The sequence below is a fragment of the Grammomys surdaster genome, unplaced genomic scaffold (genome assembly GCF_004785775.1).
Source record: "Grammomys surdaster isolate TR1022 unplaced genomic scaffold, NIH_TR_1.0 185, whole genome shotgun sequence".
Lineage (NCBI taxonomy): Eukaryota > Metazoa > Chordata > Mammalia > Rodentia > Muridae > Grammomys > Grammomys surdaster.
The window spans coordinates 50,045-62,190 of NW_021604630.1; the positions used below are offsets into that span (position 1 = coordinate 50,045).

Consider the following 12,146-nt stretch of genomic DNA (forward strand, 5'->3'; position numbering starts at 1 on the left):
AGGCAGAGAGGCAGAGAGGCAGAGAGGCAGAGAGGCAGAGAGGCAGAGAGAGAGAGAGAGAGAGAGAGAGAGAGAGAGAGAGAGAGAGAGAGAGAGAACCATAATAAAATAAAGCATCCCCTAAGTACCACAAACTGCCATAAACAAATGTAACCGGGTTCAGCAGAAGGAAAATGCTGCAGAGACCCCTGACCCTTGACCCCCTCACTCCAGGACTGCTTCTATAGGGAAAAGCAGTCACAGAAGTTCTGTTTATTTTCTAGCGTCATCCTGGAAATTCAAATCTATTTTTGTGTGCAAAACAATGGAGAAATCTTTCTGGACTTTGGACATGATGAGCAAAGAAGATATTTAGTTTGCAAAATAGCGGAGATTTGGAACCACTGGGACTGCCACCAGAGTGGTTTATAGAATGGGCTGCAGCTAGCAGCCAGCCCACAGTGGGGTGAGGGCGAGGGTATCTTCCAGGATAGAACACCAGGCCATCCCAGCTATGATACTTGATCTAATCACCACAAGCATCGCCCACGGGCTCTTGAGGGATAAATGTGTTCTGATGAGCAGAAATTATACTTTTATTTTGGGTTAGGACATAGCCAGAGAATCTCGTCAAAATCTCCGGAAGACCTTGTAAAACACGGACAAGTGAAAACAGACAATTGACCTTCCATCTCCTAAATTCCACACCCATGGATTCAAGCGACTACCAATTGAAGATAATTAGGCCAAAGGGCGATAAAATAACACGAATGGGAAAATAGTCTGGTAGCTCTCCTCATGGCGTTTACATTGTATTAGCTAGTGTGAACAAGGCGAGGTCATTTAAGTTCTCGGAAGAATGTGCATAGGTTCTATGTAATCATGGCTGTGGGAGCGACTGGAGCACCTCAGGTTTTGGTGTCTGTTGATCCTGGAACTAGTCTGCAGACAGCGAGGAATGCCTGTGTGCAGAGGGGACAGTAGTCCATCCAGTAACAAGAGCTCTATGCACCAAGCACACACCGCGGTGACACCATACTGCCTTAGCACACGAAGTTGTGGGGAGGTCCACACTGTTTACCTTCTCAGGGTTCCCCTGGTTCAGGAGAGCAGAGGCAACCTGGCCTTTAGTTCTGAGCATTGAGATGGACCCTAGGGCTTCACCTCAGAAAATAAGGGAAAGGGGATATTATATAGCAGAATGTCAAAGCTCCTGGGGACTGTCCCATCATAAAGGAGTGACAAACACCCCTATTGCTCAGCACAGAGGTCGTCACCTGAGAGCTGCTTCTAGGTGCAGCTGAGGTCCAGAGCACTCCGCCAGTGCAGCTCCTGGAATAGAGCAGTGTGGTCCAGCCCAGCTCCCTCTAGCCTGGGCAGCTGGTTTGTCCCTGAGGGTGTCTGGCCTTCCTCCAGAAGTGTAAACTCCTTGGGGGAGGGACATTTCTGAAGTTAACTCCAAGACAACCCAGCTCCCAGAGATGCCAGGAACCTAGGCTTGAGAGATATTTGAGGGACTGTGCTGTCACTCAAAGCATCACATGAGGACCAGCCAGAGTTGGTACAATATCTATCTACTTATTTGCCCGTGCTTCCTCTGAAAACCCGTAACAGGAAAATGTTGCTCTTTGGTGGATGGTGACAGGGTCCTTTTTAGGGTGACAACCGTGGATTCATCCCAGAAGTCTTTACTACCTACCTTCCAAGCACTCTACTTCTCCAGAGCCATTTGCCTGCCTGTCCTGAGCTAGCCTAGCCCCGTGTTTGTGCCTACAGCAGCCCACATACTGTGTCTGAAGTGCTGCCCAGTGGTCCTGCTCCTTGTCTGTGTTCTCGATGGGAAGAGAGGAGGAAGAACGTCACTGTTTTGTGTTCAGTGCTCCAGAAGACGCCACTGTATGCCGTCGGGAACACGCTGATTATTCTTAGTCCTAATACTGCCTCCAATTGGATTAGCCCTCTCCTGCTCACCAGTGCTGGACAATAGAGAAGGCTGGGACTCCAGTAGGAGGGGGGTGGTCTCCAACTATTTCGAAACATAGAAGGTCGATTCGTGGCTGTCTAGGGCGTTCTCCGTGGCAGCTGAGCCCTCGCAGCAGGGCCTGTTTGGTTCTGCAGCAAAACTGTGGTTTTATGCAGATGGTTGTCCTGTCAGGGGATCTGGCCCAGCTTCCGTCAAGTCGTGAGAAAGACTGGAGAGACCCTTTTCAGGGAGAGACAAGCAACACAGCCCCTAGGAATGGACCCCAGGAGCCCCTTGGCATCACAAATGGCAACCCTGTCCATGAGCCCACACCCTGGTTCCAACTTATCCTGCTTCCCATGACGCCTCACTGCTCGGTTCCCTCCAGGTCAGCCACCCCCTCTACCAGCTGTCAAGTGCTGGGGGTGCAGTGTTCTCACTGGTCAGACACTGGGGCTGGTGCCACTTCACCCCGTTGTTGGATTGAACACGTATGGGGGTGGGGAGAGGATCCTTCTGCTGCCAGAACTACATAAGAATGACCCAGCCGGTTGGATCTGGTTCCCTCCCCCTCCCCCACCCTAGCCCCCGGCCCAACTCTTTTTCTTCTTAGTAGTTTTCTTCTAGAGATTCACCCCCAATTCCCAGGAGTAGGGTGACTTGGAGCCCTGCTTATTAAGACTGAGCCCAACATAAAGGCCTCAATGAAGGCACGGAAAAAGCAATAGTCCTGGTGTCTGTGTAGACCCGCTTCCCAACCCCTTAGGAGGCATACAGGCCAGGCACAGGTTCCGCGCCAAAGCCAATCTGAGGGACACACGCAGGCGCCGCCCTGCACCCTGGTCCCCCGATAAGGCCTTTTCTGGTTGCAGGGCAGAGGTGGCTAGTTCCCCGGGGCGAGACTGCTCCCGCTGCTCTGACAGCCCTCCCGCCCTCCTGCCTACCCGGCGGGGTCCTGGTCCCGAGCAACAAGATGGGCTTCTGTAAAGTAAGTACTTGGGAGCCGAGTCGTTGGGGGCGATGTGGGGCAGAGGTGGGAGCAGCTGCGCCTCAAGGCTGTCCCCACCAGGCATCCCTGGGGTGCAGAGGAAACCTCGCACTCCCCAAAGGACTTGCCGCTGAAGGTGGCGGGACTTAGGGCAGGTGGCCTCTGTCCGGACTCAGTTGTTTCAGTTCTCATTTTCCACAGCCTCAGACTTGCTATGGAACTGAGTTGCTTCTGGAATCGCTGATCGATGTTCTGCTCAGGGGGTCAGGCATCGTGGTTTGCGATGCATCACAGAGCAAACCCGCTGAGATCCTTCTGACCTTCCTGACCCTTGAGCCAGTGACAGGGAGTAAAGAATAAAGGCACGGGAGAGTGGTCTCTCTGTCTGAGGGCTGCCACCCTCTTTTGAAAAGGAGTTTGCTTGTTTTCTCAAAAGCCGGTTACCTCATGGACACACCTTCTGGGTTCTTAAAGTGGTAGATTTTGACTTTCTGCTGCTCACCTGAGGGAAAGAAGTCTATTAGGAGAGAGAGACAGGAAGAGGGGAGAGGGGGATGGGAGGAGGAGGGAAAGGGAGAAAGTGAAAAAGAGAGGGAAAGAGGGAGAAGGAGATGAAGAAGATGGAGAAGATGGAGAGGGAGAGGGAGAGGGAAGGAAAGAGGAGGAGAGGGAGAGGGGGAGGGGGGGAGGGGGAGGGGGAGAGGGAGGGGGAGGGGGAGAGGGGAGGGGAGAGGGGGAGGGAGAAGAGACCAGCATGGCTCTGGGAGATAGGTAATACAAGTTGACTTTCTATCACTCCAAAAATGACCTGTTGCCCTTTCTACAAAACTAGCTGGCCTCTTCCCCTTCCCCTTCCCCTTCCCCTTCCTCTTTGCCTTCCCCTTCTTCTTCCCATTAACCAAAGTGAAACATAGGTAGAAAGTCAGGATTTTTGTCGCTAGCACAGAAAAGAGATCCATAGCAGAGTATTCTCTAAAAGACACAAAAAGCCTTTGTCTTCAAGGGCTGTTCAACAGCTATCAACCACGCTTATGAAGTGACGACAGGTGAGGTCCTGTGTAGTAAGAACAAACCAGACAGCAGAGAGAAATCCCACCCTGGAAGAGTTTATGCCCTAGCTGAGGGGTGGAGGCTCAATGTTGTACGAATGAGAAAATTTCACACCTATTAAAAGCCCCGGGGGTGGGGACATGACTAGGGAGCGTTGTGCTAGCCTAGCGTGGAAGAGACCAGAACCCATCCACAGTGCCACCAAGAGAGAAAGAAAGGGTGAGAGTGGGGAGGGAGGGGCAGACGAGGGGAGTTCTGCAGGTCAGCGAAGTTCTACCGAGCCAAAGCTGACCCAGGGAGAGAGCCATGCTTTACTTCAGGAGGGAGAGATGGAGGAGACAGCACCTGCGAAGGTCCTAAGGTAGACACAGCTAAAGAAATAACCAGGAGGCCAGGAGCAACAGGAGAAAGAACTGGAGGGGGATGAGGTCAGAGATCAGAGGTCAGAGGTCAGGAAGGAGAGACTGGGGCACAGGTGCAGAAGACATAGGTCTTTTTGCATATCATTATGAGGCTCTGGAAGACAAGAGGCTTTCAACAGTTTGGATCTGAAATTAATAGTGTTTACCTCTACCTATGCCAGCCATCTCCTGGCACCCCTGAAACCAAACTCCAGGAGTCACATCTTCCCTGTCCCCCATTTCTACCTCAATCCTCAGGCTTTCCCTCTGGACTATGCAGGGCCAGTTATCGACAGAATGATGTGTGGCGTTTCCGTCTCCCTCATGAACAGAGAAAACAAGGAAGGCTGTGGTTTCTCTCTATGCAAAACATTACTGTTGGCACAATGGGAAAGGAGGCAGAAGCTACTATGGAAACACAGTGTGTTTTCAGTATGGTCATTTGGAATCCCAGCTGCTAAGAGGGAGAGTAGACCGGGGTTCTGGCGTGCCAGCCGTGCAGACCGCTCACGATGCTGGTGCTGGAAAGCCAGGCTGCTCTGAGGGGGCCCAAGTCTTGCTCTTGTTTGAATTTTACTTTTTGTTTTCCTGTACATTCTTTTGAAAGTCGATTTTTGTCTCACATAAGAGAGCCTGATCATGGTTTTCCTCTCTCTACTCCTCCCAGTTCCTCTCCCACCTGGCTCCACTCCCGTTCTGTCTCTCCTTAGAAAACAAAGGGAGTTCTAGGAATGATATAAAAAATAACAAATTGGAATCAGACAAAACAAACGCAAAGAGCCTAAGAAAGGGAATAAGAACCAGAGACTCACTTCCTGTACATTAAGTTATCCCACGATAACACTAAACTGGAAGCTATACTATACACGCAGAGGACCCGGGCAGGCCTGTGCAACCCCTGCGCATGCCCCCTCGGTCTCTGTGAGTTCACATGAGCTTTGCTAATGTTGATATAGAGGACCATTTCTTGGGATTCTCCTTCCCTCTGGCTCTTACACTCTTTCTGCTTCCTCTTTTATGGGGTTTCCCGAGCCCTGAGGGGAGGAATTTGATGGAGACATCCCATTTAGGACTGAGTGTTCCAAGGTCTCTCACTCTCTGCACAGTATCTGGCTGTGGGTCTCCGTTCCCATCTGCTACAGGAGGATGTCTCTCTGATGATGGCAGTCTTGCTTTGTTTTTTTAAAAGTGGGAGTGGTTATTCCTCCAAACGGCCCCGCCCCTTTCAGTGCTACCTTCCCACCCACCTTTATTTGCTTCTTTCTCTGGCCTTCCTTCTCTGCTGGGACTCAGGCCCAGGACTGTGATTCTTGAGCTTCACCCCTGTCCTTCCTCCTTCCCCACTCTTTACAAACAGCCACAGTGGCGCTGAGAGAGGTAGACCTCAACCTGGCGTTTGTCCTCAGTAGCTTCACCTTCCCAGGGGGTGAGTCTGGCTTCTCTCCAACCGGCCACCTGGTCCTGCCAGCTAGCCCCCTCCCTCAGCACCCCCCCCACCTCCCGGCGGTTTCACAGCGATCTGGCTCCGGTCATCTTTACAAGGGGCTCACACACTCCGTGTGGCGGGATCTGTGGAGGTGTTGTCCCTGTTGTATCTGTGGCCCTGAGTACCTGGCAGGCACACAGTAGGCATTCATAAACCTCGGAGACACTAATAAGTGAACTAACAGCCATTTGCAGAGCATCTAAAGACTGACGATCGCTTACCAACTTAGTGGGTGAGTCTGCAGCTGCAGCTAACCCCGCCCCCGCCCCCACCCCCGCCCCCTGTCCGTGGATCCCCTCCGGAGGCGCTCTGCATTCGGGAGTTTTAAGTTTCACCTCCCAGGAACTCCCCCGGAGAGCCCTTCTCTTTCCCACACTTTCAGGCCTATTTACTTCTGTGTCATTGCTCCCTCTAGCTGAGCCGGGGGAGGGCGGCGCTCTAGGCTGACTCATCCCTGACTCACTTCCTCTCACTTTCCCCAGCATCCAAGGAGCTCCTCAACACGGGACTGAGAAAATATTTTTCAAGTGAGTTAATTTAAAAGCAGTGAATGAGCGTGAGCCTCTCATTTCTCCTTTACTAACTCGAGTTGTGAGCACTGACTGTCAGGATCCATCTGGCTGTTAATTCGGAAAATGAAACTCCAGGCGGAAGTAGGTGGTCACAGCCAATGACCCAGTGCCTGTGCCTTGGAGTCCAGGCGCCCCTGGCCTGGACTGTAGCCTACAGTCCTGCTTTGGGCGAGTTCCGGGTGTCATTCTTGGACAGGCAGTGGCAATGGTTGAGGATCTTATTAGAGGAAGAATTGCTTTGATTCCTGATGCCTGTGTTCCCCTGGTCACCACCATCCCTCCTAGCTTGCTGTGGGTGCTGAATTTCCTGTTTCCACACAGGAAGGAAACCATTCGGGTGTTAATGGGCCTAACGAATCTACTAAATACCTTAGTGTGCAGTGGGGGGTGTGGGGGGAATCCAGGAACGCAGGCAGTGTGGTACCTGCAGACAAATTTGTTCACGTAGAGATGATCTAAGAGTTGAACAAACAAGTGGCTCCGCCCCCATTCTCCTCCCCCTAGGGCTCACTCTCTTTCTGGAGAAGGTGCCTGGTTTCTAGTGGCTGTAGAAGGCCAAGGGAAATAAACATCTCAAGCCCTTCCCTGGGATGACATTGGCCAGAAAACTGTCTTGTCTTCTCCCAAAGTAGAACGCAAAGCAGTATTTCAGATGAGGGAGCATTTATCTTCTATACCCTTCAGGAGCTAGTCTCTCTAAAAGCCCAGCTCCTGTGTTCTGTGGAGGCCCAGCAACTGATGATTTACAATGAGCAGTTTCCAGCTACTCCAAAGGCTGGGTCGTAGCTCTGCCTGCTGCTCTGTGCTGTTTTGAGTGGGAACTGGCACTCTTTTTTTTCCTTCAAAGTGCCAGGAACTCTTCATGGGATGTCTGTGTAGCATCCAGCATTGATCTCCACGGTGTGATTTGAAGGTGCCAGAAGAATCCAGAGTCCTGGGACACTTTTGCCATGTCTGCCATGGAATCCAAGGGACCAGCCAGGGGAGGCTTTTCCCTAAGCTGTCTCTGAAAGTCTCCTCTATTAATTACATACACGCCAGCTTGTCTGATAGAATATAAGGAACTAGTTCTGGGTGGAAGTTTTAGGAGGTAAGGTAAACACAGAGTGGAAGCATTCAGAGCAGACGTGGATGGGGAGCAAAGAGGGACAGTGGCCCTGGGCATTAGAGTCTCTTCTGGGAATTCTTGCATCTCAATCCCAGCATTCGGGTCTGTCACGCTGCAGAATGAGTTGATGGGGGATGTTGAAGCGGAAGCTGGGGTCAGTGAGATCTTGCATGACTTGTGAATGTCTTCTCATGCAGGTGTCTTGGTAGCAATGGGTCAGCCCAGGAACGCACTGGCTTTACTGCCCAAACTCTGACCAGCCTTTCTTCTTCTTCCTTCTTCTCCTTCTCCTTCTCCTTCCTCTTCCTCTTCCTCCTCCTCTTCTTCCTCTTCCTCTTCCTCTTCTTCCTCCTCCTCTTCTTCCTCCTCTTCCTCCTCTTCCTCCTCCTCTTCCTCCTCCTCCTCCTCCTCTTCCTCTTCTTCTTCTTCTTCTCCTTCCTCCCCTCCTTCCTCCTCCTCTTCTTCTTCCTCTTCTTCTTTCTCTTCCTCTTCTTCTATTTTAGTTTTTGCTTGGTTGGATGATTTGAGGGCTTAAACTTTGTTTTCTTGTTGTGCCTCCCTCCCAGCCACATACATCCTGGCAGATTTGACCTGGAACTCACTATAGTACCCAGGCTGGCCTTGGGCTTGCAACCATCTTACCGCCCTAGCTTCCCAGGTACAGATATCTCAGAGATGCACTCCCACGCTTGACTGTCATTTTACTAATAGCAAGCACTGTGCCTTCTTTAATCTTGCATATTTTTTTCTTGGACAAGATCTCTCTATGTAGTTTAGGTTAGCCTCAAATTCATGGCAATCCTCCTGTCTCAGTCTCTGAAGATCTTGAATCATAGGCATGTACCTGTCTATCCCTGCATTTAATGGGACATGGAGGCTGCCCTGTTAGATGGTATTGTTACTCTCTCACTTTCCGCTGGAAGAACTGGGGCTAAGCAGCTAACCACTGGCCTTGCCCCATGTACAACTAAGCCTGTCTTTTCAGTTTCCAGACCAGGGTCCAGGGGGTGCTTCTTCTTCACTTACACCCTGGGCATGCTAAAAGCTGTTCTTTTATACATGTATCTCTTGGCAGTCTCAAAACCCTGGCTATGAAGGTACAGGCCCCCTAGTCAACAGATGGTTCCACTCATGGGCTCTGCAGCCAGAACTCCTTGATCTGCTACTTTGTAACTATTACTCTTAGACTAGAAATAGCCACTCTTCCACTCTTTGGTCCTCACCTGTTAACTGCAGGCTACATTGATTGCCCTAGGATAGTTAGGCAGGATGCCTGTATGGGAACAGAGTCATATATTTAAGGAAATGTTGGGTATAGTGTTTTATATTTGGGCTCAAAAGTCCTTTGCATCAATAGCTTGCATTATTTTAAGAACTTTAGAAAAATTGAAAAGTTCTTCCTACTTTTGCCATGCCTTTAATGGAAGCTAATAGAATTGTATCGAGTTAGAAGCGACAGTTAGATAGTCCCTGGTCCCCAACAAGTGGTAAGCTTGCATTAGGAGACCAGCACTGGTGTAGAGGGGTTGATACTGTGGGGAAAAGGAGGTCACCAGCAAAGCCAGGAAGGGGAGAAGACAGCATAGTCTCGGAGAGACAGTGGGGTTCCATAGAATGCAGGAGGCATGGACTTGTGGGGTTTGTGGAGGCACCTCATGGAGCTGGCTGTGAGGCGCTGAGGGACAGGTAGGGGGTAGAAAGTAGAGAGGAGGGTGAAGAGATAATCAGAGGCCACACTACATATCCCTGAAATTCTCTGTTGGTATTCAACAAGCCACCAAGGATTTGGGGTGGGACAGTGTCGGGATCTGTTTTGTGCTTCAGGAAGCTCAGTTTGTCAAGGGATGAAAGGCCCGTGAGAGTAAACACCAGAGAGGACAATAGTGGCTGAAGTCCTGAAGGGTGATCATACTGAGGAGGACCAATGCAGAATGATTAAAAAAATGCCTACCTCATTTAACATTAGTGATGGCCACACATACGGGAGACAAAGAGCAACACAGTTACTGCAGACGGGGAGAGTGAGGAGATAAGGTGAATGTTGGCTGGCTGCTCGCACAGGGCCTTAGGTCTGGGACAGTCCCACAGCTTGATGTTTGAGGCACAGTAGGAGAGAGGGTTTAGGTCTGGGAATGACTTAATGATAGTGGAACTCACTTGTGTCTGTGTTCACGTCACTGTGTCAGCAGTGAGGAATAGGAAGCCCAAGCCTTGTGGTTCTTTTGTATTCTTGCTCATCTGAAGTCTCTGATCAATGACTTCTATCCCATTACCAACATCTCCTAGTGAATGGCAATCAGAGAAACAGGAGGGGAAACGACCTTGAATCTGTCGTCAAGACTGGTAAAGCAGACCAGTCAGTCACGCCTGTAGCCAAGAGCACTGGGTTTGGTATGGATCGCTGACTCAAAACAGGGATAGTAAATGAATCTTGCTGCCTGGGGTCGGTGCTGGCCATGCTGGCCCGTTGCACGGAGGCTACCTGGGGTGCTACGCTGACAAAGAGTCTGAGGTTATGGTCCCACTCATGGGCAAGCACACTGTAGAAAAGTCCCCTCTGCTGGGCAGATGAGCAACAGAGGACATCTTGGTGGGTGTGTTGTGTAACCTGTTCTGGGTTACCCTTTATCTTTCTGCTTCCTTCAGCTCAGCCTTAACTAGATAAGCCGTGCTGCGGCTGACGCTTGTGAGATGCCTGTCTGTCATGGGCGTCTGATGCTAGGTTCTGTTGAATTCTATGCACTAGTGTAAGTTCTCTTCCCAGAGAGCAGTGTGGAATCACATATTCCTGATTCCTTCTCCTTCCTTATTATATAGTCAGATTTGGGGCTGGGGTTCAACACATCAGAGTCACTGTGTGCCAGTCTTCCTTCTGAGCTGGGCCTGAAGAGGCACAGAGTAGAAGAAACAATGGCCGCTGGGCTTAGTGTGGTCAAATGTGAGCCAATTGCCATGCAGGGTTATCAGTTAGCACGGAGTTGTCAATCCATTTCCCTTAAGCTTTCAACAGAATCACCAACAAACTAGACTTGACTGCCAGCCTCTAGGCCAGCTGCCCCCTCAACCTGTGTTGTGCCTTTGCATGGCTTGTGTCCTAGATCCCCGACCAGGGATGAAGCAAGAATGAAGAAGAGACATAAGTGAACACACAGCTAAGCTCCAGTCACGTGATCTGGGCTCTCAGATGGAGGAGCTGTGGCTCTCCGAAGGACAGTGCATCTATTATATACAATTGAACACGAAGACAGGCTATTGCATACAGCTGAATCAGGAGGCTTGGTTGTTATATTCAGCTGAAACAGGAGGCTGGGTTGTAATATACAGCTGAACAAGGAGACAGGGTTGTTATACACAGCTGAACAAGGAGGCAGGGTTGTTATACACAGCTGAATCAGGAGGCTGGGTTGTAACATACAGCTGAACAAGGAGACAGGGTTGTAATATACAGCTGAACCAGGAGGCTGGGTTGTTATACACAGCTGAATCAGGAGGCTGGGTTGTAATATACAGCTGAACCAGGAGGCAGGGTTGTAATATACAGCTGAACAAGGAGACTGGGTTGTTATACACAGCTGAACCAGGAGGCTGGGTTGTAATATACAGCTAAACCAGGAGGCAGGGTTGTTATATACAGATGAACCAGGAGCTGGGTTGTAATATACAGCTGAACCAGGAGGCAGGGTTGTTATATACAGATGAACCAGGAGCTGGGTTGTAATATACAGCTGAACCAGGAGGCAGGGTTGTAATATACAGATGAACCAGGAGCTGGGTTGTTATATACAGATGAACCAGGAGGCTAGTTTAGCTGATCTCAGTTGGAGCTACCCCTATAGGACATATTCTTCAGACTATGAACGTGGCGGGTCGAGCTTTGGTGGTCTTTTCTACAGAGACTATCAGCATTTACACTAGGACCCAAGGACGGCTTTCCCATCCCTCTGAGCCACACCCAGAGAAGACTTCGTCACTCCCATAGTGTCGAGGTGTTGGTCTGTGACATGGCTGTGCTCTTAGACAATCCACATTCCCTCAGCATGGCACTTACTGTCTACAAATTGCTTCTTTTCCTGGTATAATGCTTCCCTGCCTCTGGTCCCTTCTGGCTCTGCCCAGCAGCTGGTTGGGACCTCTTGTACTAAATCAATATTTGTAATTTCTACAACTGAAAGACTGCTCTATAGGCATGTGCAGGGAGAATTTGAAAATGCGTCAGTTCACTGAGGAAGGCTTGGTCCATGCCACCCTAATTCTCTGAGTGGACTCTCCCATAAAGGGAGCCTTCTGCCAGAGCTCCAGTCTTTGTTCGGCTGTGTGTCAGCGGCTCCTGGTGGCAATGATGAGTGAAGGGGAGATGCTGGATTTCCACTGTCCCCTGGGATTGTTTATTTCAGGTTTGAGCACTCACTTCCCTCTCGACGTTCAGGTTTTCTCCATATGAAGGATAGACCTGGGCACCAGCCACTGACTCCCACGGCAGTACCCGGTGTTAGGCACTGAGCTGTGCTAGCAGATTGTACTGGGTGTGTCAGGCACAGAGTGACATTTAGCGGGGACTTGAGGATTTAAGCCAATACAGCTGAGTCCTGCTCTGTACTT

The 12,146-nt window shown here is 50.4% G+C and overlaps 1 protein-coding gene across 2 annotated transcripts in view; it reads left to right on the top strand.

Annotated features, from left to right (window-relative positions):
* The first annotated feature begins 2,800 nt into the window (after positions 1-2,800).
* Ank1 (ankyrin 1) overlaps positions 2,801-12,146 on the top strand; it is a 115,434-nt gene continuing 106,088 nt past the window's right edge. For both annotated transcript variants that reach the window (XM_028768181.1, XM_028768183.1), the window contains exon 1: positions 2,801-2,930. In XM_028768181.1, the coding sequence (XP_028624014.1) occupies positions 2,916-2,930 (15 nt within the window). In that variant the 5' untranslated portion in view covers positions 2,801-2,915. The remainder of the gene's footprint in view (positions 2,931-12,146) is intronic.